At 44.4% G+C, this 26,253-nt stretch overlaps 1 protein-coding gene across 1 annotated transcript; it reads left to right on the plus strand.

The window, feature by feature from the left end:
• The first annotated feature begins 19,715 nt into the window (after positions 1-19,715).
• On the plus strand, positions 19,716-20,741 carry LOC142760699 (uncharacterized). Its single transcript, XM_075863888.1, has 2 exons — positions 19,716-19,840; positions 19,956-20,741. The coding sequence occupies exons 1-2, from the start codon at positions 19,740-19,742 to the stop codon at positions 20,617-20,619; spliced, it is 765 nt and encodes a 254-aa protein (XP_075720003.1). The 5' UTR covers positions 19,716-19,739; the 3' UTR covers positions 20,620-20,741.
• The last annotated feature ends 5,512 nt before the right edge of the window (positions 20,742-26,253 follow it).

Here is a 26,253-nt window from a genome sequence, read left to right on the forward strand (position 1 = left end):
CCACAAGCTGATCACTGGGCATCCCACCAGGGGGACACTTTATGATTAGCTCAATGTCAAGGGACCCTTCTAACAAGTAAGGATTGTCCAAAGCTGAGGACCCTTTTGTAAATTTTTCTGAGTCTCCGCACCACCGAACTTGTTTACATTGGCAGCCTGATTATGTGTTGTACATGGACACGTGACTGTGGTAGCCAATCACTGGCTGTAGTGGTGATGTCAGTATGCAAGATGGCATTAGATGAGTAGCTGCAAGACAACCCTTATTCGTGGAGGGTAAAATTCAATCTGAAGGATCCATCTCAGCTGACTATCCCTGCCAGCATCATTGCCATTAGTATCTTGGTGAACTCAATAGCCATGGGAAAGGAGGGTACTTGTCCTAGGGTGAAATTCATACTACACATATAAAGCACTGATACCACTGTATAAAATTGGATGGGAACAATTTGTTTATGCTAAAAAATTAGGCAACATATCATACAACTATCCGAAAACTAATGAGATTCCTAGAGCAGATACAGAAGAGAGTGGACCCCATAGCATGAGGAAAATAGGACAACCCTCATAGTGCTGGTTCATCTCACCATACTTGTAACAGGACAGTCTGGGGCCTCTTGATCCTCCTACTTGTGGCCCTCAGGCTGCTTTTCAGTGGAGATTCCTGTGGAGAGAGCACCTTGTGCAGGTTCACACTACCCCTCGAGAAGGTTGTGGGCAACCGGATTATTTCCCCCTTCCTTGATGAGCCCCAAAGTAGCCGCCTTGTCTGCTACTATGATATGCACGACCTCCACAATCTAATATTAGTGGTTATCTTCTATGGACATCTCATGCCCTGCCCGCAGTACCTTTTCTAATCCATTACTTTTGCCAGGGGAACTGCTTGGCAGATAATAATTTCTCGGACAGTGATACTACAGCAAAAATCGAGAATCACAACTCTTCTATCAAATCAACGGGTCATCCTTATAATAAACATTTCAACAGTTTTTGTTGTTAAGAGTTTAGATGTGAATGGATGATAATGTGAAAATGTCCTTAATGAACTCACAGCGGGTAACATTCAGCTATTATCCAGGCTACTTATAGAGAAATGTATTTTGGTGTATCTGTCTCTGTCATTATAGAAGGGGGAGTGACAACTACTGATCTTGTCTGTGGTATCGAAGAAACATCAATTACAGACAAGGGAGCCTTGAGGTGATCATACAGACTACAAGACAGAGTAGGAAAACTAAATATAGTATTGATCACATGGCGAATGAAAATCAACGGGTAAGGAGTAGCCAAATAAAAAAATAGGAACACCTGAGTATATATTGGTGAACATATAAACATCACTAGTGATCACTGAACAATACACAAACAAGCATTGCAAATTAGATTGTGCCCACAATGACCTCTAAAAGGAGAATTGGGCAAGAAACATTTACATTTAAGGGTGTTCTGATTTAGAAAACTCTTTCAAATACTCTATTAGGGGATTCTGAGTTAATAAGTCAGGGTCCCCCGTTCAAGATCCACATCTATATTCAAGAACGAATAGCAGATACATAGAGCGCCTCTGGAGGACCCAGCCCGTCCATGCATTATACAGACACTCTTGACTTCAATCTGAAAATATGTTACCCTGTGGTGGATCTGCAAGGGAATTGAATATTTACTGCTGGGTTCCCCGTAAGATTACAGCTGATTTCTCCAGGACACCTTATGATCAGCTTAGCTTCGGCAGACTCTTCTAAGATTAATTAGTTACCTGGAGAAGACACAGAGGAGAGTGAGGTCCATAGCAATACAAATGGGTTTGTCCAAGGAACACAATACTTTTAACTTGTTGTCTACAGCCAGGGGCATATCTAAAGGCTCATGGGCCCTGATGCAAAAGTTCTTCTTGCTCCCGCCTTTCCTAAGTGACCTATTGATGCAGTACTTGCAGCCAGGAACATGGCTAGGGTCTTACAATATCAGGGGCACAAGTCCCAAGGTATATGCCACGCCCCCCCAAAAAAAATACATATATCCGAGACAGCATATCTATAAGACAAAGACCCCTATAGCTACACCACTGGATAGGATTAGATACATTGGCTCAGCAGACAGTATCACACATGATAGTATTAAATACTGTACAGCAACTCAGCAGACAGTATCACACATAAAAGGCTTTGTTCACTTCTGCGTCAGGGCTCCGTTCTGAGCTTTCCGTCAGGGGAACCCATGAACGGATCCAAACGGAAACCATAGGTTTCCGTTTGCTTCACCATTGATTTCAATGGTAACTGATCCAGTGAAAATGGTTTCCGTTTGTCACCGATGTGTAAGAGTTCCGTTGTTTTGACGGAATCAATAGCGCAGTCTACTACGGTATTGATGCCATCAAAACAACGGAACCTTTACAAAACGGTGACAAACTGAAACCATTTGCACCGGATCCGTCACCATTGAAATCAATGGTGATGCAAACGGAAACCTATGGTTTCAGTTCGGATTCCGTTCATGGGTTCCCCTGACGGAAATGTCAGACAGAAGCCATGAACGGAGTCCCAACACAGATGTGAACGAAACCTTAAATGAACCGGCTCAGCAGCCAGTATCACACATAATAATCTTAGATACAGGGTCCCAGCAGACAGTATCACACATAAAAGGATTAGATACCGTGGCACAGCATACAGTATAACACATGATCGGCTTAGATACATTGCCCCAGCACACAGTATCACACATGATATGCCTGGATACAGAGCCCCAGAAGTCAGTATCCATTTATTTACCCTCCTCACTCTTGAGTTGGGTAATCTTCGGGCTTAGCGCTGGATTCCGAAGCCATTCAGAGTCACAACGTTATGTGCACCACGCATACAACGTCCTGACGCCGTACCCAAAGATCACCCGACTCAGGAGCAAGGAGGGTAAGTATATGGAGATGTTACTGTAGTAACAGGGGCCTGTGTAGTTTACAACATAGGCCTCAGTTACTACAGTAACTGTGGAAAGATGTGGTGAGGGAGCCATGGAACCCCTGGATTCAGGGCCCGGTCGCAAATGCGACCGCTGTGACCCCTATAGCTACTCAATGCATCCTCTCTATTGGAAGCAATAGGATATATGGGAACCTCGGAGTGAGAGGGAGTTGGAGGTTTCTGTAACCCTAGTTGATTTCAGTGGAAACTATTCATGTTAGGCGACCACTAGGACCATGCCATCACTGAAATCTGGGGGAGTTCCTGCTGCCAAACCTCAAACGACTTGTAACTGATATGTCATATATGTCTTTTTTGTGGAAAAACTCCTTTAAATACAGGAAAGAAATAAAGGAAAGTAAAACTTCTCCCACTGCGTTATTGGTTTTTATCCGTCACTTGTTATTCCCATTAGTCTTGTATGAAAGGTAAGGCAAAATAAGGCTTCCAGCAGAGAAAGCCATTTCAGCCTGGCTATTGTGTCTCACAGCCATAGAAAACAACCCATTTAAATGCAGATGCCAGAAACCTAGTGAGAATAAAATATTAATTTAGAATCTGAATTTTTTTTTCATATTCATCCCAATTGAAACTGCACATCAAGAACCACCAGCTGCTCCCAATAAGATGCTACTGAAGGACTATATGGTATAAAATGATTGTCACATTTCTGCCTATACAGGAAAAGGCAACTCTTATTTCACACTCGGTCAGCTGCTAAATAATTCACATCTGATGATTTATGAATCCACACTTTCTGCTGTGTTCGTCTCTATGTGCTGCAATGGAAAAAATATAAGCTAAGTCCGCACAAACAAGACTTGCAAAGTGAGATAGTGAATTTCCCCATGAATTTCTTCCATATCAGAGTAAAAGATTTATTGTAAGACAAGGATATCACGGTTCTCTCTGCTTTAAATCAAATTTATGTTTCTTTACAAACTTCTATTAAGTTATAAATCTATTAAGGATAGAGCTACATGGCAACATTTGGTCACCCACGATTCATGGTAAAATCTTGGGCATTACCACATTGCGGGTGCAACTTCAATCATTCTCTATTCTCAGAGGTGTAACTTGAAGCTCCTGGGTCCTAATGCAAAAACTGTTACTGTTGTCTTCTTATGTGGCAGAAGGGCCTTTGGGCCCTCCAGGCCCCTGGGCTCAGGTATGACTGATAACCAGGGGCGTAGCTAAAGACTCATGGGCCCCAATGCAAAGGTTCTTCTTGGGCCTCCCCTACAAACTTCTCATGGCCAATGGCCCGCAGCTTTCAGTTGCATCGCTGGGTCTCCTAAGTGATCCAACAATGCAGCACTAGCAGCCAGGGGCGTCACTAAGGACTTAAAGCATCAGGGGGAATATCCCCAATACATATGTGTCCCCCCTAAGAAAATGCGTGCGTGTATGTATATGTGTGTATGTATGTATGTAAAATATATATATATATATATATATATACACACACCGCGTTCCAAATTATTATGCAAATGTCATTTTTCGCTGATTTTCCTAAATAGTCGATGCAAATGACAGTCAGTATAATCTTCAAGCCATCAACTGTTGGAGTATAATGCGAATTTTATTGAACAAATCAGATTTTTTTTTAGAAGTAAAAAACTCAAAATGCACTGTTTCACATTATTATGCACAACAGAGATCAAAACATTTTAAAGGCTGTAAAGAGAACTAAAATGGTAATTTGTTGAATTTGCAGCATCAGGTCGTCATATTTACAGAAATCAAAAGCTCTTTCAATCAAAAAAAACTTAGCAGGCCAAGTTACATGTTAACATAGGACCCTTTCTTTGATATCACCTTCACAATTCTTACATCCATTGAATTTGTGAGTATTTGGACAGTTTCTGCTTGAATATCTTTCCCAGAGCTTCTGTTTTGATGTGAACTGCCTCCCACCCTCATAGATATTTTGCTTGAGGATGCTCCAAAGGTTCTCAATAGGGTTGAGGCCACACCATGAGTTTCTCTCCTTTTATGCCCATAGCAGCCAATGACACAGAGGTATTTTTGCAGCATGAGATGGAGCATTGTCATGCATGAAGATAATTTTGCTACGGAAGGCACGGTTCTTCTTTTTGTACGACGGAAGAAAGTGGTCAGTCATAAACTCTATGTACTTTGCAGAGGTCATTTTCACACCGTCGGGGACCCTAAAGGGGCCTACCAGCTCTCTCCCCATGATTCCAGCCCAAAACATGAGTCCGCCACCTCCTTGCTGACGTCGCCGCCTTGTTGGGACATGTAAATAAAAACCGAACAGATAAAAACAAGGGCTTAGCAAGCAGGGTAGCCCGCTCTATGCATTATCAAATAGGCTTTTACCTGGCTATACACATTGCGCCTCATGACTTACACACTATCCCTCCATGTTTCACACTCTTACACCCCATTATTAATTTATTTTCATTTAGGCACTTTACTCACTACTGCCCCCTATATTTCACTTACATCACTTGCACATACACCATTCATTTATTATTTTTTATTACACACATTATGCACCACACGCCACTCCCCTCAAGACTAGTGGGAGTGGCTATTATTATTTAAATGAACCTGTTCACTCTCCTTCATCAGTGTTTCTGACCTTGCTGTGTCCATTTGTAAGTATGGCCTTTTTCGGTGTTCTTGTTGGGACATAGTGGCCATTCACCAACCATCCACTACTCCATCCATCTGGACCATCCAGAGTTGCACGGCACTCATCAGTAAACAACACGGTTTGAACATTAGTCTTCATGTATTTCTGAGCCCACTGCAACCGTTTCTGTTTGTGAGCATTGTTTAGGGGTGGCCGAATAATAGCTTTATGCACACTTGCAAACTTCTGGAGGATCCTACACCTTGAGGTTCGCGGGACTCCAGAGGCACCAGCGGCTTCAAATACCTGTTTGCTGCTTTGCAATGGCATTTTAGCAGCTGCTCTCCTAATCCTATTAATTTGTCTGGCAGAAACCTTCCTCATTATGTCTTTATCTGAACGATCCCGTCTGTGCTCTGAATCAGTCACAAATCTTTTCACAGTACGATGATCACGCTTAAGTTTTCTTGAAATATCCAATGTTTTCATACCTTGTCCAAGGTATTGCACTATTTCACGCTTTTCGGCAGCAGAGAGATCCTCTCTCTTTCCCATATTGCTTGAAACCTGTGGCCTGCTTAATAATGTGGAACGTCCTTCTTAAGTAGTTTTCCTATGATTGGGCACACCTGGCAAACTAATTATCACAGGTGTCTGAGATTGATTTCCATGATCCAAAGAGCCCTAAGACACTACCATCCATGAGTTTAATTGAAAAACTAATAATTAAATGTTTATGACACTTAAATCCAATGTGCATAATAATTTGGAACACAGTGTATGAGACAGCATATCTATAGCAATACGACCCTATAGATATGGATAGGATTAGATACAGCGGCTCAGCAGCCAGTATCCACATTATAGGATTAGATACAGCGGCTCAGCAGACAGTATCACACATTATAGGATTAGATACAGTGGCTCAGCAGACTGTATTACACATGATAGGATTAGATAAAGGGCCGAGCAGACAGTAACACACATGATAGGATTAGATATAGGGCTCAGCTCGCTGGCATTGCGGCTCCAGCGCTGGACCCAGGAAAGGTAAGTATAAGAATTATTTACCTTTATTATATGTTACTAATTATTTTTATGTTTTTTTACATTTTCGCTTGTTGGACTACTTCAGATTCGATGACTACTTCGATAACTGCATTTTTTTAGTCGCAATAAAGTGGATAATGAGGGTTGTGTGTGGGATTTTTTCCCATCCAGAGACGGGACCAAATAGGCTTGCTGTCAGTGAATGACTGACAGCTCTAATGCATTGCACTACGTGGTTAGTGCAATGCATTAGAGTACAGATCAGGGGTGCCGGCCCTCAAGTCCCCTAGTGGGAATTGGCATTATTGCTAATAGGCCTAGGACATTTCGCGGGCACCTCGCATGCCATCATAACACATATTTTCATGGCTACAAAGCTGGTGCTAACAAGACATTGGAAATCTAACGCCCAACCTCATGTGCAGGAAATCATTAATTTGGTCAACTCCATATGTGCATATGAGAAATTGATCGCAACTCAACACCTTCAGTTTTCCAAATTTACGTACAAATGGCATGACTGAACCCACAGTTCATATTACAAGGATTAAAGCGCACATACTTGTGTTATGGTCCTTGATTCCAATGAGTGAGGTCGGTGACCTGTTTTGTACATGGATGTTGAAAGTAGTTGATTTGTCTTGTATTTTTCCTCTCTTCTTGATAAAAGGAATCTGGCCTTGCATGGTCTGGAGCATATATATCAATGTACTATCTATGACCTGTATTGTATCAAAGGTCAGCAAATGGTGTGTTATTAGTACTTCTGTTATTTTTCTTTGCTGATTTCACTACTTTGTTCTATGAATACTGTCATGTATTATGCATATCCTCATAATAAAACAAAATTCTTTGATTTAAAAATCACCAAAATAGACTTGAAATGCACATGGTGCTCTTCACTTCTGATCCCTGTCATATGTCCAGGCAAATGATAAATGCCTCGAGGGCTGTAGTTCCTAAAATGGGGTCACTTCTTGGGGGGTTCCACTGTACTCTGGTAACTCAGGGTTTTGCAAATGCAACACGGCCCCCAAAAATCAAGCCAGCAAAATCTGCATGACATATTGCGCTCCTGCCTTTCTGAGCCCTGCCGTGTTTCCAAACAGCCATTTATGACCCCATATGGGGTATTGTCGTAATCGGGAGAAATTTATTTTCAAATGTTGGGGTGCTTTTTCTCTTTTATTCCTTGTACAAATTAAAAATGTCCAAGTTTTGTCCGAAAAAAAATAATTTTCTATTTCACAGTATAATTCCACTAAATTCAGCAAAAAGCCTGTGTGGTCAAAATGCTCACTATACCCCTTTATAAATTCTTTCAGGGGTGTAGTTATCCTAATGGGGTCACTTTTGGGAGGCTTCCACTGATTTGTTCCGGCAGGGGTTTTGCAAATGCGACATGGCACCGAAAAACCATTCCAGGAAAATCTGCATGCCAAGTAGCGGTCCTGCCATTCTGAGCCCTGCCGTGTATTCAAACAGAAGTTTATGACCACATATGGTGCATTGCCGTACTCGGGAGAGATTTCTTTATGAATGTTGGGGGTGCTTTTTCTCCTTTCACCCTGGTAGAAATGAAAAATGTCAACATTTTAGTGGAAAAAGTGTTAATATTAATTTTCACGTCCTAATTCCACTAAATTCCACAAAAAAACCTGTGGGGTCTAAATTCTCACCATACCCTTCAATAAATTCCTTGAGGGCTTTAGTTTTAAAGATGAGGTCACTTTTGGGGGGTTTCCACTGTGTTGGGGCTTTGCAAATGCGACATAACACCCGAAAACCATTCCAGCAAAACTTGAGCTTGAAAGCCAAATGGTACTTCTTCCCTACTGAGCCCTGCCATGTGTCCAAACAACAGTTTATTAGCACATGTGGGGTATTGCTGTAGTCAGGAGGAAATTTGTTTTCAAATGTTGGGGTGCTTTTTCTCCTTTTTTCCTTATGAAAATTGAAAATTTCCACATTTCATCAGAAAAAAATAAATTTTCAATTTCACAGCATAATTCCACTAAATTTAGCAAAAAAACTGTGGGGTCAAAATGCCCACTATATCAATCAATTCCTTCAGGGGTGTAGTTTCCCAAATGTGGTCACTTTTGGGTACTTTCCACTGACTTATTCTCGCAGAGGCTTTGCAAATGTGACATGGCGCCACAAACCATTCCAGCAAATTTGAGCTTCAAAAGCCAAATGGTGCTCCTTCACTTCTAAGCCATGCCGTGGGTCCAAACAGCAGTTTATCACAACGTATGGGGTATTGCCGTGCTCAGAAGAGTTGACATTACAAATGTTGTGGTGCTTTTTTCTCCTTTATCTATTGTGGAAATGGAAAATCGGAGCTAAAACGACATTTTATTAGAAAAAACATAGATTTTAATTTTCACGGCCTAATTCCACTAAATTCAGCAGAAAACACTTGTGGAGTTAAAATGCTCACTACACCCCTAGATAAATTCCTTAAGGGATGTAGTGTGCCAAATGGTGTTTGGGGGGGGGGGGGGTTACACTGTTTTGGCACCACAAAACCTCTTCAAACCTGACATGGTGCCTAAAATATATTCTAATAAAACGGAGGCCTCAAAATCCACTGGGTGCCCCTTTGCTTCTGAGGCCTGTGTTGCAGTCCATTAGCACACTAGGACCACATGTGGGATATTTCCTAAAACAGCAGAATCTGGGCAATAAATATTGAGTTGCGTTTCTCTGGTGAAAACCTTCTGTGTTACAGAAAAAAATGAATTAAAATAGATTTTCTGCAAAAAAAATAAAATTTTTACATTTTATCTCTAATTTGCTTTATTTTCTGTGAAACACCAAAAGGGTTAAGAAACGTTCTAAATGCTGTTCCGAATATTTTGAGCGGTGCAGTTTTTAAAATCGGGGTTTTATAAGGGGTTTCAAATATATAAGGCCCTCAAAGCCACTTCAGATCTGGACTGGTCCCTGAAAAAATTGACTTTTGAAATTTTCTTGAAAATGTGAGATGAAAAAACAATCTCAGAATCGCTTGAAAAAATTAAATCATTCCAAAGTTATTATCACATAAAGTGACTCATGCCAGATTTGAAAAAAATGGCAAGGGCCATTAGCTGAAAACAGGCTGTGTCCTTAAGGGGTTAAAGATGGATTTATTATGGAGTTCTATTTGAGCTGTGTACATTCGTATGTAGTATACTCCCCCCTAGTGGTGGATGCAGACAGACAGAATTTTATCATTTAATTCTATGGCTACGTGAAGGGAAGCAGGAAATTTGTAGCTCTAACAGATAAAACAAGAACTCCAGCCACTATAAATATATATTATGAAATTGATAATTTTGGGCTAGCTCTATTAACATACACTAGTACGATATTTAGTAAAGTTGAAAAAATACATATATCCATGTAGTTCAACCTATTATCATGTAGTAACAAGAGGAAGGCAAAACAATACCCATAAGGCACAAGGCTATTTTTTTCATCCTCGGGGGAAGAAAAACACTTTCTGACCCTAAATATAGCAACCAGAATGAATCCCTGGATTAGTACACTTTAAATATTATTTAGCTAATTCAGGTTTATATACAATTTCCCAGCTACACTGTTATATGGAGGAGTGTTAGTAGTGGCCTAACCATGGCTGCAGGTATGCCATCTTGCTAGACCTATTAGCCTATTGGCTTAATAGGTTGCCTGTCGGTTTAAGGCTAGATTCACACGAGCGTGCCGTTTTTGCGCCGGCAAAAAATGTGGCGTTTTGCCTGCGCAAAAGGCACTTAACAGCTCCGTGGTGCATCAGCATATGATGCGCGGCTGCGTGCTTTTCGCGCAGCCGCCATCATTATGACACTCCGTTTGGATGTTTGTAAACAGAAAAGGCCGTGGTGCTTTTATGTTTTTCATCCTTTTGACAGCTGTTGCGCAAATCACGCTGTTCGCACGGAAGTGCTTCCGTGCGACATGCGTGGTTTTCACGCACCCATTGACTTCAATGGGTGCGTGATGCGCGAAAAACGCCCAAAGAACGGACATGTCGTGACTTTTTTTCAGCTGACTCACGCTGAGTAAAAATCACGGACATGTCTGCACGGCCCCATAGACTAATATAGGTCCGTGCAATGCGCGTGAAAATCACGCGCGTTGCACGGACGTATTTCCCGTTCGTCTGAATAAAGCCTTATGCTGACAGGCATAATATACTGCAAAGCAGAATTATTGCAGAGCATTATATGAGCGATCAACCGATCACATAGTCTAGTCTCCTAGTGGGACTGAAACATTTTTATAAAAGGAAAAGAAAATGTTTAGAAAAAAATCTAAAAAAAAAGAAATCAACTCCCCAAAAAATGTTCACATTAAAATGCTTTCTTATGTAAAAAAAATCTACAGAAAAAAAGTGTACACAAGTGGTATCACATCGCTCTTAAGGACCTGAACTATAAAATCATTACGTAATGATTAAAAAATGCTGTTGTTTGTTTATCCTGCCTCCCAAAAAAAAAACAGTAAAACCGATGAAAACTTTCACGCCTGTGGATAGGTGATAAATGTTGTTAGTGGGGAAAACCCCCTTAAAGGGGGGTTTTCAGTCCCACTAATAGCTTATTTTAGCGATATGCTATCAATCAGCTGATCGGTATAGGTCCGACAGCTGCTTGCGAAAATAAAGGGGCCGTGGCACTATGTGTAGAGCTACAGATCTCGAATTTTTCTCTCCATAAAGCCAGTCTTGTCCAGTGTGCAGGTTTCCCCAACTTTTAAACCTGCCTTATATCAGTGACACGTACAGTCAAGAAATGCTAATAAGTTGGAGGTTTATTTCTATTGTACTCCCCTCCAATATTCTTGGTCTTTTTAGATTTTCTATGCGTTATAAATATTCATTAAACACCTTATTAAAATTCTAATGTAAAACTATAAAGAATTTGTAAAGTAACAAACCGTGAAAGGAAAGATGATAATAAACATCTGAAGATGCAGGTTATTAATGGCATTTCTGTGATATTTCAAACATAATTATAATACAATGTAAACATCAAATATATCTGGTTGCCCAGCAACCTGAATTTTTAATCCAGAGGGTCATTTGCATAGTGATATTTACCATAATCAAGTGAAGATTTGTGTAAAAGCCACATTCTGCATTGTGGGGGGGGGGAGGGGATCTACAAACATGGTGGATTGTCCTTCATCTCATCAACTTACTATGTGTCTCCTAATAAACAGCTGCAATACTGTGTAGGAAGATCAGTGCATACAATGAAAATCAGTGCCTATGAGAGGCCCCCCTTTAGAGCGCATAGCGTGGGGGACACATGGGATCACTTCGCACCCCTGTTTTCCCCGTTTTTCTATCCTTCTTTTCCTCGATTCTGTTCTTTTGTTAGTTCTATATTCTGCTTTTCCCCCTATTTGTGTCTTGGTATCTTCCCACACCCATTCTGTGGGGTGTGTTTTGGTATTTACCTTGTTCTGGAAGTTTCCTCAGGTTTAACCTCGTGATCAGGCAGATGTTGACAACAGTCCAGGGACTGGTTTGAGCAGCTGAGCGGTGGGAAATCCTGGAGGATAAAAGGCCTTGCTGTCTGGTCCGATCAGCAGTTCGTCTGAAGAGGAAGCCGTTTGAAGAAGCCCCGTCCACCCTCCTCTTTTTTCATGGACTGAATCCCCGTTGCAGTGTTTGTTGTGGGTTGTCGCACAGCTAATGCTGTGTGGACAAGTGCTTATTTATTGGACATTTCAGTATTGGACACTATTTATTTAATTACTCAGTTATTCAAGTTGATTATAAAGATTTATTAATATATTTGTTACCCATAATAAACACCACGGCCTTTTATTTCCAACTATTTGTATGCTTGTCTTTATTTATGGTATTTCTGGAGGTTGCGTATGTTATCCCATGTGGTGGTAGCTTGGACGCTGAGCTGTTCGGGCTTACTCTCAGGAGGCTCTCAATGTTAGTGGCAAACAAAGGGGATTAAGAGAATGGATAATTTATCCATTCTCTTAATCCCCTTTGTTTGCCACTAACATTGAGTATACTACTCACGAGGTCCTGCTGGCCGATCCAGGGGCAATCCGAGGCCGATTTGGACTCCTTCGGGCCCATGGGAAATTTTCAGACGCGTGCCCGCGGCTTAGATTTCTGGATCAGGCACCATCTGACGCATCCGCTGGCAATCCAAGAAGTACCACCTATTACCACCACCTCAGCCGACATCCCCTGGCTCCTGCCAACTGAGCACTGCGGGAGAAACATCCGGCAGGCACCACCTGAGGCAGCTGGGTTAATACGGCCATGTTGTGCAGTTTAGCCTGACAGCTACTGAAGTCACAACCTGGATTTTCAGACGGGCTGTTATACTGGACATCTTGATCTAACATCCATTGACTACTGAGTAAGTGCCACATACCTAGCCCCCTCACCTCATTCTAGTTGATTGGGGCTTTGTCAACAAATATAGCAGTACATTTAATCGCCCTATTGCTGGCATGGAGCAAGTGAAAAGTCAGGCGGCACAGTTTTCGCCTGCTAAGAGCACGTGAGACTTGGCTTTGAACCATACTACCACAGAGGTTTCAAGCTACTGCTCATCTCCCTTATCATTATTGAGAGAACAACTCTAAATTTCATCATGGCTGCCTAGTCAAAAGAGTATAGTAATAGAAGTCAGACTGCTTCCCTATCACCTGGACTTTGGGATATATTTCGCAGGTCCCTGGATAGTCTGCATTCTATTACACTTTTACAATAATTGGATGTGTTAATGCAGAAATATTTCTGTGGGAAAACCACACTATCTTACTTCTTAAGCGACAATCTGCACTGACAAGAATATTAGACCCACAGGTGCATAGCCGCCGGGTCTTTGACTGTAGGGAGTTTAAGGGGTTAATAGTATCAGTTAGCTAGGGATCCAGGGTTTGTTAGGGCAGCTGTTCATTGGTGGATAATAGGCCAGAGGTTATTTGCCAGAGCTTCCCCTAAGGGAGGGTCAATGGTACTCACCCCTCCTCTCGCTCGAGCCTTTGAAAGTGCGGTCCTCCCGCTCTCCGGGCTCTTCGGGCCGTAATCTCTTCTCACGAGACCTCACACGGCAGGAGAACATGGAGAATTCGATTCGTCGCCATTTTTACAGCAGGAAGGACCGGGCTGGCTGCAGTCTCTTCTGGACGAGACATGCTGCCCGGCGCCATCGGCGCAGCGCCTCCTGTCCGGCGGTCAGCGCACACATCCCGGCCGCCTGCTAGACTCTCCCCGTCCATAACTGTGAGTCAGAGCTCCATGTCCCAGGGACATGGAGCGCAGGTAGCTTACCCCTATATGGCCGCCACTGCTCCTCCCCCACCGGATCCATCCGGGTCTGCTTGTATCCAGACGAAGGCTGTGGTAGTTGAATATGTTCCCCCTTCACCTGGCATCGCTGTCCCGACGGGATTAGGACGTGCTAGGCGCCGTATGGCGGCACCTCAAGCCGTCAGTGTGAATGCGAGCCTGGCTCCATCTACAGCAGGCCTCGCTGAACTACCTAGGGGCGCGCCCCTCACCCCTGCATTTAGGCCTGCGCCTTTTGCTACCTCCACGGTGGCAGGCCGCAGTCAAACCACTCCTCAGGTGGAGGCGAGTGACACGAACTTTCCCCCCCCGCCCCTTTGACGATGAGCCATTATTTTCCCTGTGTGACAGCGGCGAGGACTTATTTCCGGCTGAGCAGGGCCAAGCTGCTATTCCCGCTGTGGCTTTGATGGACACTATTTCGCCAGTTTTAGTTCACAGAGATTTGGGCCCGGGATACCTACTTGCCTCTGACCGCTCGAAATCGCGGTCATCCCGTTCCCGTGACGGGTCACATAGTTGCAGGTCCAGGTCTCAGCGCAAACACTCATCGTGGCGGTGTGGGTAGCGCCGCTCTAGTCGCCGCTACTCCAGGCATAGGACGACTTCGTCTTCCAGTAGTTCCTCAGGAGCTTCCGCTAAACGCTCTCGTGGACACTCTTCCAATCGTGTTGCTTCTGACCGTGGCAACGCATCATCCAGGGATGCTAACAGACCAGGTCGGTCGTCTCAATCGGTGATTCCAACTGTCTCAGCTGCGCCTGCTCCGTTACCTGAGACACCTGTACTCCCACCGCTGATGTCGCAAACCACCTCTGCTTCGGGTCCCGGTGAGTATGATTGCCTTCGCACATGACGTACTGATAATCCCTCTGATGCTGATTTATTGTCTGTTTTGAGGTCTTTTTTAACTGGTGGCACCGGGCCACTGTTTTCATTTGTTGGGCTGTCAGCTAGACGACACGTATTATTATGACATGTGTTTACCCATGGGTTGTTCCATTTCTTGTTACTACTTTGAAGTTTTTAGTTCGTTCCTGGAATGGGTACTGCGGGCGGAAACCGGTAGTTCGTCTGTCACGCATTATTTAGACGATTTTTTCTTCGTCGGTCCCCCGGCGTCTTCACGTTGTCAGTTTTTACTAAGTTCCTTTTGTTTTTGGCCAGCCGTTTCGGCAGGGCTGCTTTCTGTCGAAAAAACCGAGGGTCCCTCGACGATAATTTCATTTTTAGGGATTGAAATTGATTAGTTGAATATGGTTTTTCGTTTGCCCGCGGACAAAATCAGTAAGTTGCAATTACTCTTAGATTCGGCCTTGTCGGTTAAAAAAAATGCAGTTGCGACAAATACAATCCCTTGCGGGCCTGTTAGTTTTTGCTAGTAGGGTTGTGCCCATGGGCAGAGTTTTCTCCTGTCGTTTGTCCATGTCTACGGCGGGGGCCTCCTTACCCACCAACCTAGTTCGTATTATGGCTGGTATAAAGGCGGACTTGAGGGTTTGGTCTGTGTTTTTGCAGGATTACAACGGGCACACGTGTTGGAGGTCGCCTACTGTTTCCAATATTGATTATGAGCTGTACACAGACGCATCAGGTAGCCTGGGTTTCGGGGCCATCTTCGGTACGGCATGGTGTGCGGCCCATTGGCCAGACGTGTGGTGTGCCAGAGGATGGTGTGGTAATCTAACTCTGTTGGAAATGTTTCCTATTATTGCATCTGTTGAATTATGGGGACATAAAATGTAGAATTCTTCTGTGCTGTTTTGGTGTGACAATGCTGGCACGGTACATGCTATTAATCACTTGACTTCCTCCTCATTGCCCGTGGTTTTATTGCTGCGCCGTTTGGTGTTGAGATGCTTGCAGCACAACATTCTGTTCAGGGCACGCCATGTCCCTGGTGTTGACAACAAATTAGCTGATGCCCTTTCTCGTTTTAACTTCCAGGCGTTTCGTTTACTATGCCCGCAGGCAGATCAGGAGGGGACGGCATGCCCGGATTGTTTATGGTGGCTCCTGGATCCGAATTAGTGTCTTACGTCAGGTCATCACTTGCTCTGTCTACGTGGACAGCGTATTGTAATGCTTGGAATGCTTGGCTTAAGGTGGTGGGGCATCGTGTTATTGGGCCACCGGAACGCCCTCGTTTGACCTACATTGTTGAGTATTTATCAGGTTTGTCTGGACAAGGGGTGTCGGGGTTGCTTGCGTGCTGCCTCGCAGGTTTGGCATTTTTCTTTAAACTTCATGACTTCATGGGTGGTCGGATGTGACTAAATCGTTTTTTATTTTGCAAGCAATAAAAGGGTGGAAGAAAACGGCGGTTCGTCGGGAATCTAGGCGACTGATTTCATTTCTATATTGTTGAAGCTGTTGATTTGTTTACCCCTAGTGTGCGCTTCCCTGTTTGAGTCGTCGCTCTTTGCTGCAGCTTTTTCCCTGGCCTTTTTTGGCGCATATCAGAGTTAGTCCCCCCTAGTGCTTCCCGGCCGGATGGCCTTTTGTTTGAAGACGTTAGTTTGTCTTCAGTGGGGTTACGTTTTCGTATCCGGCGTTCTAAAACTGACTTTTTCGGCATGGGTTGTTGGGTTTCGTTACGTTCAGTCAGGGGTGTCGGGTTGCCCAGTTCACTTAGTATCTTCTTACCTGGGCGTTCGCAGGTCTGGCTCACAGTTTTTGACACATATAGATGGCAGCCCGCTTAAAAAGTTTCAGTTATCTGCTGTGTTTAAAAGGGCGTTGTCAGCTTCTGGCTTCTTGTTCAGCACTCATTCTTTTCACATAGGTGTGGCCACGACTGACAGTGAATTTGGCCTTGCGGATACTGAGGTGCGCCGGATGGGGCGCTGGCGTTTGGATTGCTTTGCGGGGTATGTTCGCCCTGATTTGGTTCTGCAGTCATTTCTTTTCTTCCTAGGTTACCGGCCGTCTGTGTGGATACTGGGCCATTCTTACGTTTTTTGGGCCGGAAGGAGAGCAGCGATACGGCCCGGGGGCCTGTCTTTGGGTTTTACTGGAGAGGCCTGCGGGGCCTGCGAAGGTTACAGACGTTATCTGAAGTTGTGGATATTAGCCGACACCGGCTGGTGCCGACTGTTTTGGTCTTGCATGTTGGAGGCAATGACCTGTGCTCGGTGCGTTTGGGTGAGTTGATTGCCCTGATCCAGTCGGATCTGGAGAAGTTCGCTTTTTCTTTCCCGAACTGGTCCTCGTATGGTAGGAGGTAATCCCCAGGGTGGTATGGCATGGAGCCATGGAATGCCATTGGATGGGGCAGGAGACTCTTAAATACTCGTGTTTCCCGCTTTGTGAGGGACAGTTGTGGAGTTGTGATCAGGCACAGACAGCTGGAAGGGGATAACCGATGCCTGTTAATGCCGGATGGTGTTCACCTCACAGACATTGGCTTGGATATATTCTTGTCCGGCCTGCAAGACGATGTCGAGCAGGCTCTTTTCTTGTTGGCAGGGGGTCGTGGTGGGGCGGAGGCGCGTGTAGTGTGAGTACACGCCCTCCTGGTGGCGGTTTTGTAAGGTAGATTACCTACATGCCCACCTATGTTTGGTGGCCGGCATTCGGGTGTTTACCAAAAAGTTAATATGTTTAAGTTCAATATTTGAATAATAATAAAAGCTGTGGCCGACCCCGAGTCAACCCACGTTATAAGTAACCATGGTGTCAGTGTCAAAAGTTATTTTAGCCCGGCATCACTAGCTAGTGTTAAAAGGTGTTCAACGGTCATGCATACAGTCTATTAGACCCACAGGTGCATAGCCGCCGGGTCTTTGACTTTAGGGAGTGTAAGGGGTTAATAGTATCAGTTAGCTAGGGATCCAGGGTTTGTTAGGGCAGCTGTTCATTGGTGGATGATAGGCCAGAGGTTATTGGCCAGAGCTTCCCCTAAGGGAGGGTCAATGGTACTCACCCCTCCTCTCGCTCGAGCCTTTAAAAGTGCGGTCCTCCCGCTCTCCGGCCTCTTCGGGCCGTAATCTCCCTCCCGCCCAACAGGTTTTTACAGAGGTAGGTTTTTGAGTAAGTTTAAAAACAAAAAATGAGACTAAGATGCGATGTAATGGGGGTTAATTACTGCCTTAATAAATTCTTTACGGTATAAAAAAAAAATAAAAAAAAATGGGGGGGTTTCTTTTTTTTCTGGTAATGTGTCATTGTGATTTGCGAATGTCATGTTTACGAGTGTTGAGCGCTCGTAATGGTTTTTCCATATGGCATGTGGTTTTGGGCTGTATTATGTTTTTGGATCTTGCGTTGTACTGCAAGTGTTTCGATTGTTTGTTTACATTTACAGGTGTGATTTATTTTGTCACAGATGGCGGTTTTGTAAGGTAGATTACTTACATGCCCACCTATGTTTGGTGGCCGGCATTCGGGTGTTTACCAAAAAGTTAATATGTTTATGTTCAATATTTAAATAATAATAAAAGATGTGGCCGACCCCGTGTCAACCCACGTTATAAAGAAGCAACCATGGTGTCAGTGTCAAAAGTTATTTTAGCCCGGCATCACTAGCTAGTGTTTGGAGGCGTTCTGCTTCCGATTTTTCATCCGTTTACAGCCCGAAAAACAGCTGAAAACACTACGTGTGAACATACCCTTAGGGCTCATTCAGACGAGCTTAAAACTCGTCCGTGTGCTGTGAGTGAAAATCACGCACAGCACACTGACCTATTGATTTCAATGGGGCCATTCACACATGCGTGAGTTTTCACGCAGCGTGTGTCCTTTGCAGGAAACTCACTGCATGTACAATATTAGTGCGTTTTTCACACACCTACACGCCCATTGAAGTCAATGGGTGTGTGAAAATCATGCACAGCACACGAACCAGATTTACATGCGTATTTTATGCGCGTAAATTTGTCAAGCTCTTGTGAATGTAGCCTTAGGGAGAGGAAGATCCCATTTTACTTTGCTCTTTGTTAGGCCTCATTTACACGAGCGTATTATACGCGCGTGCGACGCGCGTGCTTTTCACGCGTGTCGTACGCATCTATAATAGTCTATGGGGCTGTTTAGACGATGCGTGTATTTTGCGCTGCGTGAGTGCGTTGCGTAAAACTCACGACATGTTCTATATTCTTGCGTTTTTCACGCAACACGCACCCATTGACTTCAATGGGTGCGTGAAAACAACGCATGCCACACGGACGGTCCTGCGTTGCATGCGCGAAAAACACGCAAGAGCTGTTATGTCCATTCTAATTAGTCTATAAAGCTACACAAAGCTACTCCAAACCAGGAAGTGCCTGCCTTTCAAGTGCGAGGGGGCAAGTCTAGCCAGTGCCAGGAGAGTTGTGTGCGGATAGTTTGGAGCGTTTCACAGCCATATACTACAGCCATGCCGCGCGGGATGGATGTGGAGCGCCTCATACTTTTTGTCCAGGAGCATCCAGCGATATGGGATACCAGATGTGAGGAGTATCATAACAGGACGGTGAAGGAGGACGCATGGGAGTTGGTGGCCAAAAACCTCTTTGGGCAAGAGTGGGAGACTGGCCGAACCCGTGACCGCACTCGGTTGGGTGAGTACCTGGCATTTTCTGTCAATGCCTGTCATGCCTATCGAAAACCTGGGCCCTGTATGTGTATTGCGCTCATTAGCACGAGAAACTTTGGTGGAGCAGGTGCTTCCCCACGCCCCACCGCATTGCCATTGCAGGGCCCTTCATTTTGTAGTGAGAGGTGATAGTTCTGATGGCGTGTTATGTTTTTGTTACATCCACCAGTCCAAGATATCAAGACACGGTGGCGGAGCTGCCGTGATCAATTCAGGCGAGAGATGGGTGACAAGGGACGCAGCGGAGATGGGGCATCTCGCAAACGGCCCTACATTTATACTAAGCAGCTGATGTTCCTGAAGGACATCATGGATATGCGCACGTAAGCATTTATGTCGTTGCATAAGTGTAATGTGTGTTTGCCCAGGTCCTGTCTGCCAACGTGTTGTTGTGGGCAATGTTAGATATTGTACTCATACTTTTTTTGCTCCTTGTAGAACCACCGACAATTTGGAGGACACAGCAGAGGAGACTGACGTGGGGGAGTCTGTGGCCGAACCCCCTGCTCCCAATATCCTGCCACCCAGCCCCGAGCCGACACCCCAGGAGCCCGCACCAGGCCAGTCAGAACGGCCGGTTGCCTCTCCAGCCCAGGAGCGGCCCGTGCGAGCCCGCAGTCGGCGTGTTCGTGCCCCACAGCCCTCCACATCTGCCCAGGTGGATACGCGGGTACTGGACTATCTGAGGCGAGCCGCAGAGGAGGATGGCAATGATGCCTTCGGCCGCAGCATTGTCCCCCTCCTACGCCTGGTGCCGATGGACCTTATGGGCCGTCTGCAGGCGTCGATCGTCACATTGATCGACGCTTGCAGACCGCCACACAATCCCCATATGTGTTTCACGGCAATAGAGCAGTGGCGAAATAATTACATGCCGCCACCCACGGCCCAGGTGCCTGGCCAATTCCACCCTGTTCCCCAGATGGCCCGTCCGCATCCATACATGCGCCCTATGGCTCCCCACTTCGCAGGGCCCACATTCCACCCACCACATCAGCACCACTATGCTGGCCAGGAACAACCTACCCAGCTCCAGGTCCAGCATAGTGGTGCTGAAATGCAGGCATATGCCTCCCCAGGACAACTATACCAACACCTCTGAGTGTGTTGGTGCCAATATATTTGGACGGCACTGTTGTGTGTGGTGCAGGCCTGGCCACGTATGTTGTGGGATCATGTTTTTATTTTGTATTTCGTTACACCATGTTGGTGTCTAAGTTTTTGTCCCCAAAATTTGGGATTGGTCCGAATCCCTAAATAAAAAAAATTATGGGTAATGGTTTGATTTCGTTTTATTAATCATTTAGACCACACAACACAAGGTTTGCCACACATTTCCTTAGCCTACACTCTCACACACTTCTGGCCTTTTGGACCAATGCATGGGCATGTGATATGAGGTTTTAGTTAATCTCTCGGGGTTTGACATGGCTTGAAAGGGATTGCAAAGTTTAGGTCCTGCCATGGGCCCTGAAGCAAAATAAGTACACTTGCAATTGGACTTCCCTAACTGGAGTCCGCACAACAGGATATATGGGCAAAGTAAGTCGGCAACTGTGTAAAGTCCTGCTCAAACCCCGAGAGATATAAGCTCGCAACCCGCGTCAAGGGTCCTCATGTTTTGCGAGTCCCTACCCCAACCCCCAAAATAATCAAAACAAAAAATGCCCACATCTCAGGTGGGTAGTGAAGCGTCAAAAGAACATTCACCCCTTCACAGGTCATCAGCCCCCCCACGGTGCTGGTCCAGATGGGCACTCAAAATATGCCGCCAAAGTATCACGAACTCGAAGGCCGGAGGAGACAGATCGGCCGAGAGGAATCACCGGGACATTGTCAGTGGTGTCTGCATGTGTTAGGATATAGTCAGCATCAAAGTTTGCATCATTAATGCGGCAGAAGTTATGCAGAACTACACCCGCTTGGATAACACGTGTGACATTATGCATGGACAATTGCATTGTTGACAGAAAGACACGCCACCTGTTCGACATAATGCCAAAGGCACATTCCACACATCGCCGAGCTCTGCCCAGGCGGAGATTGAACATGCGCCTACGGTCATCCAAGCCCCTTCTTGCAAAGGGACGCATGACTTGCCTTGTGAGTGCAAACCCCTCATCTGCCACGATTACATACGGGATTGGGGGCCCGCTGGAGCCCGGGAGGATGGAGGGTTCCGGCAACCCCAGTCGCCTATTCACGAGTCGCTTCCCCATTCTTGATGTACGGAATATGCGTGCATCTGCCGAGCTTCCATACGAGCCAATGTCAACAATAGTGAAACAATAATTAGTGTCCGCCAAGGCTAACAATACCATAGAAAAATACTGCTTGTAGTTATAGTATTGCGAGCCACTGCGTGGGGGCTTTCTCACACGAATGTGTTTGCCGTCAAGGGCACCAATGCAATTTGGAAATTCAGTAGCTCTAAGAAATCCCTCTGATATACTTAGCCACTGTTCTGTCGTGGACTGAGGCATGACCGTGCTCTTTAACCTCTGCCACAACACGACACTGGTGGATATGACAATTAAGGAAATGGTGGTCACTCCCAAAAGAAATTCAAAATGCAACGAATGATAACTATTGCCTGTGGCCAGAAATCTAGCAAATAAAGAGAAAGAAAAAGAAAGGAAGAACACATGTTAGTGGGGGGCTGGTGAAGCAGACAGCGGCATGGACTAAGTTATAGCAGCTTCATACATACCTCAAGGTCACAAGCAGACGTTCCTCGGGCGAAATGCAGCGTCTCATGTTCGTATTCTGGAAGGTGAGACCAGAGCGAGTTTGCTCAAGCAGAAGGTCAAATGTGGCCACAGACATGCGGCAGAAGGATCGAAATTTGTCGGGATGCCGGCGTAAGTCCTCAAACAGGGTATGGAAATGCCCTTTTATTGTACGTTGGGCCACAAGTGGATGAACCCAAATGCGACTTCTTCCAGGCGTGTGGTGCTGCAGCATGTGTCGGCGCTGGCCAAACCGACGTGAGATCATCCAGAGAAGAAGCACACGCGCCAGTGCTGGCGAAGCCATAATAGTTGGGTGTCAAAGCGATTCCAATTTGAAGGGAAAAACAAACACTGTGGTTTCTGCAGAGGCGGAAATAAGCTTGCAAACAGATTTCTACCAGCAAGCAGGGGTTGGGCCAGCTGGCCTATTTGTAGGCGGGCGTCCCACTAATCCCCTCTGCGTTTTTTACGCGCGATGCAAACGCTAGTCGTGCGCGCGTTTAAAACGCAACAAGGCTGCGTATACGCAGTGCATACGCAATACAAACGCGCGCAAAACGCGGCGTTTTTTGCGCGCGAAAAACGCACACGCTCGTGTAAATGAGGCCTCAGCCTGTGTTCTGTGCAATGGTAAGCAGATCATCATTAAACACCCAGATGATTTAGGCAAGATTTCGGAGAAACTGGAAATTCCCCCAAAGGACATACCCTCTTGGCTGCCAATCAGTCTCCAAGCTCCATTCCCTGCAGTGCCACGACACTTAGATAACATGTATGGAAACCAAAATTCCTAAACGCAAGATCAAGCTTCTTCAGTAACTTAAAGACTCCTTCCGGACTCTCAGCTACATAATTACCAGTGTTCAACAAACTAGCTGGAGTATGGACTTGAAGTTTCACTATGTTGTCCATTATGTACCTACTGTTTCTACATGAGATTCCAGACCCATCATTAGTTGATTATTAATTGTAGTCTTGCTCTTTGCATTTTCTTCTCTCTTTTTGCAGGAGTCCTGTCCTCAGGACCTGTGTGTAACAGTGCATAGCCTGGTAAACTGATTCTAGTTAAGATCGATCCTTTACAGATAATTGTATTCACAGATTAGGTCAATACCATTTCCCCTCAAACTTGTACCCTCTCCATTTGTTCTCCATACTATGTACTCTTTCCTACAAAAAGAAACCTTGAGAAATACTGATGCAGCTATGTTAAGCAATCGCTTTCTATGGTAGATAAGTTTTAAGTGTATCCCTTAATGCTATCGGCCTCAGTAACCCCCAAAAAAATTATAATTATCTTCCAAAAGGTGAGATCTGAGATCTTTTCTTACAAGAAACAAATTTTAGACACTTTTATGTTCCATACCTCTCCCATCCATTTTTCCCACTATGGTTTCACAGCAGGATTCCTCGACCTCTAGTAGCACTAGCATAGGCATTGGTAAACATGTACTATTTACAGCGGTAGCACACCAATGAGATCCTGAAGCTAAATATATTTTGTGAAGGGGAATTTGGGTAACACAATGGTAACCCTAGCCGACCTCTATGCTTTAAATAGAAATCAAGACTCCCGGATAGATCATACATTGGACACACTTCACTCCATTGCAGAAGGTGTTGTGGTGATGGGACGGGATCTGAACTGCTTTAGATTCAAACCTTCACACTACCTCTGAATCACCTTCATTGTCGCACAGAGCCTCAAGAAATGTGCAAGAAGCCATTTTCAGACCTTTGATCTACATCTATCTATCTGACATTTATGGCATATCCTGTGGATATACCATAAATGTCCAAAACGGGCAAACCCCATTTGAATGAAACGTTATTCGGAGACCAGAATTGTATATTTTTTTTGCAGAAGCGACTTGAGAAGTATTTCTACTTTCTAACAACATTCTGGATACTTCCCCACCCATCATATGGGATGCCCATATATCTTACATCAGAGGGGAATTAATCTCACTAGGTGCTAAGGTGAAAAAAGCCAGATAATCACAGATAGATTCGCTCATAAATCATATCTCGGTATTAGAGAATCTTTACAAGAAAACTGAACTGAATAACGCAGTGTAGCCGAACTGAAAGACCTCCTAAATGTCGGAGAAGCAAAGGCTCTCTTCAAAGGATCAAATATAACTACTATGCTTAAAGGGATAGGGTTCAAAGATTAAAAAAAACAAAAAAAAACAAAAAGAAAGATCCTGTATTTCTAAAATAACAAAAAATGAGGAGACGGTGGTCAAATATATGAAAGACATAGTATCTGAATATCAGAATTCCACACATTTTGCACATATCTATATAATCTTAGCAATGGTGAAGGAGAGCCAAATAGTCTTGAGAAAGGTAGAGTTATAGCAACCTTTTTGTCTGGATTTCTCCCACATTTAACCACTGCAGAGGAGGCCTTGTTAGCCGCCTTTACTCTTGGTGAATTGAATGAGGTGTTGTCCTCTTTTCCCAGAGGTAAAAGTCCGGGTCCTTGACGGATTACTCATCTTCTATTATAAAACATTCTCAGATATATTGCTCCCCAAATTCTTAACATTCCCTAACTCGTTACTTATAGCTAACCGCATAAAAAATAAGTTTTGCCTCGGCTCATTTACTCTGATCAAATTGGGTGAGTTCTGTGCCAAGAGGGGAAGTTCAACCCAACCCGAATGTAAAATCCAATTTCGTTTGCACAATGTCAACGCATCCCTCTAGCCCTTCTCGGTACAGATGCCGAGAAGGCTTTTGTTAGGGTGGCATGGGACTATATGTCTGCAGTGCTGGAAAGGTTTGACTTCCCTATACCCTTCATTAAAGCAATACTGACTCTTTATAAAAAAAAGACACTGTACCCTTTCTTCTCCCTTTGATATACACAATGGCACAAGGCTAGGGTGCCCCTCTCCCCGTAACTGTATATTTTGACAATGGAAACTTTGATACAAAAAAATAAAATACCCAGATTTTAAGGGCTAGTTCACACTGAGTTATTTGGCGCTGTTTTTAATGCCGAAACCACATTGGACACAGTGCCAGAAACTGTCCGAAATCTCTTGATGTCAATGGGAGGTCAGAGACAGAAATGCGGGAGGAAAGAGCATGACACTTTTTTCCCCGAAAGCGTTTTTTTCCGCTCGCGGTAAAAAAAACACCTCCGCCTCCCATTGAAATCACTGATCCAGCGTGATCTCAACTTCAGCAGCAGCACTGTGGTGGATGAGAGTCCTCCATCACAGCTGGAGACGATGTAGGGACTGTCAGCGTAGTACAGTTGTCTTTACACCGCCCAGAGGGAAAAAAAAGTGTAACCTACCAATTGGCTATTAGAGCCAAATTAGCATATGTATAAAAATTAACATAACTTTTAAAATAAAAAAAATTAAAACAAATTACACTGTGGTGATCAGCATCAAAGCACCTATTAGATCAGTTAGGAGATAGGGAATTAATAAACTGGTGCCAGAGCCTCTTTAACACTCAAATCGCTCCAATTGAGATCTTGAGATTCTTTCTAATTCACAAGCATTTTCCAGATGTATAAAGATACAGGAGATATAAGACAAGATGGTATAAAACACCCTACCAATTAAAAGTTATGAACTTGCCACAAGATAACCTATTTTGGAGGTGTAGTAAAGAGGTAGTAATTATCTCTCATATTTGGCTTAAAGAGGCTCTGTCACCAGATTTTGCAACCCCTATCTCCTATTGCAGCAGATCGGCGCTGCAATGTAGATAAGAGTAACGTTTTTTTTTTTAAACGAGCATTTTTGGCCAAGTTATGACCATTTTTATATTTATGTAAATGAGGCTTTCTAAAGTACAACTGGGCGTGTTTAAAGTTAAAGTACAACTGGGCGTGTATTGTGTGTGTTACATCTGGGCATTTTTACTTCTTTTACTAGCTGGGCGTTGTGAATAGAAGTATCATCCACTTCTCTTCACAACGCCCAGCTTCTGGCAGTGCACAGACACAGCGTGTTCTCGAGAGATCAGGCTGTGAC

The sequence above is a fragment of the Rhinoderma darwinii genome, chromosome 4, assembly GCF_050947455.1.
Source record: "Rhinoderma darwinii isolate aRhiDar2 chromosome 4, aRhiDar2.hap1, whole genome shotgun sequence".
Lineage (NCBI taxonomy): Eukaryota > Metazoa > Chordata > Amphibia > Anura > Rhinodermatidae > Rhinoderma > Rhinoderma darwinii.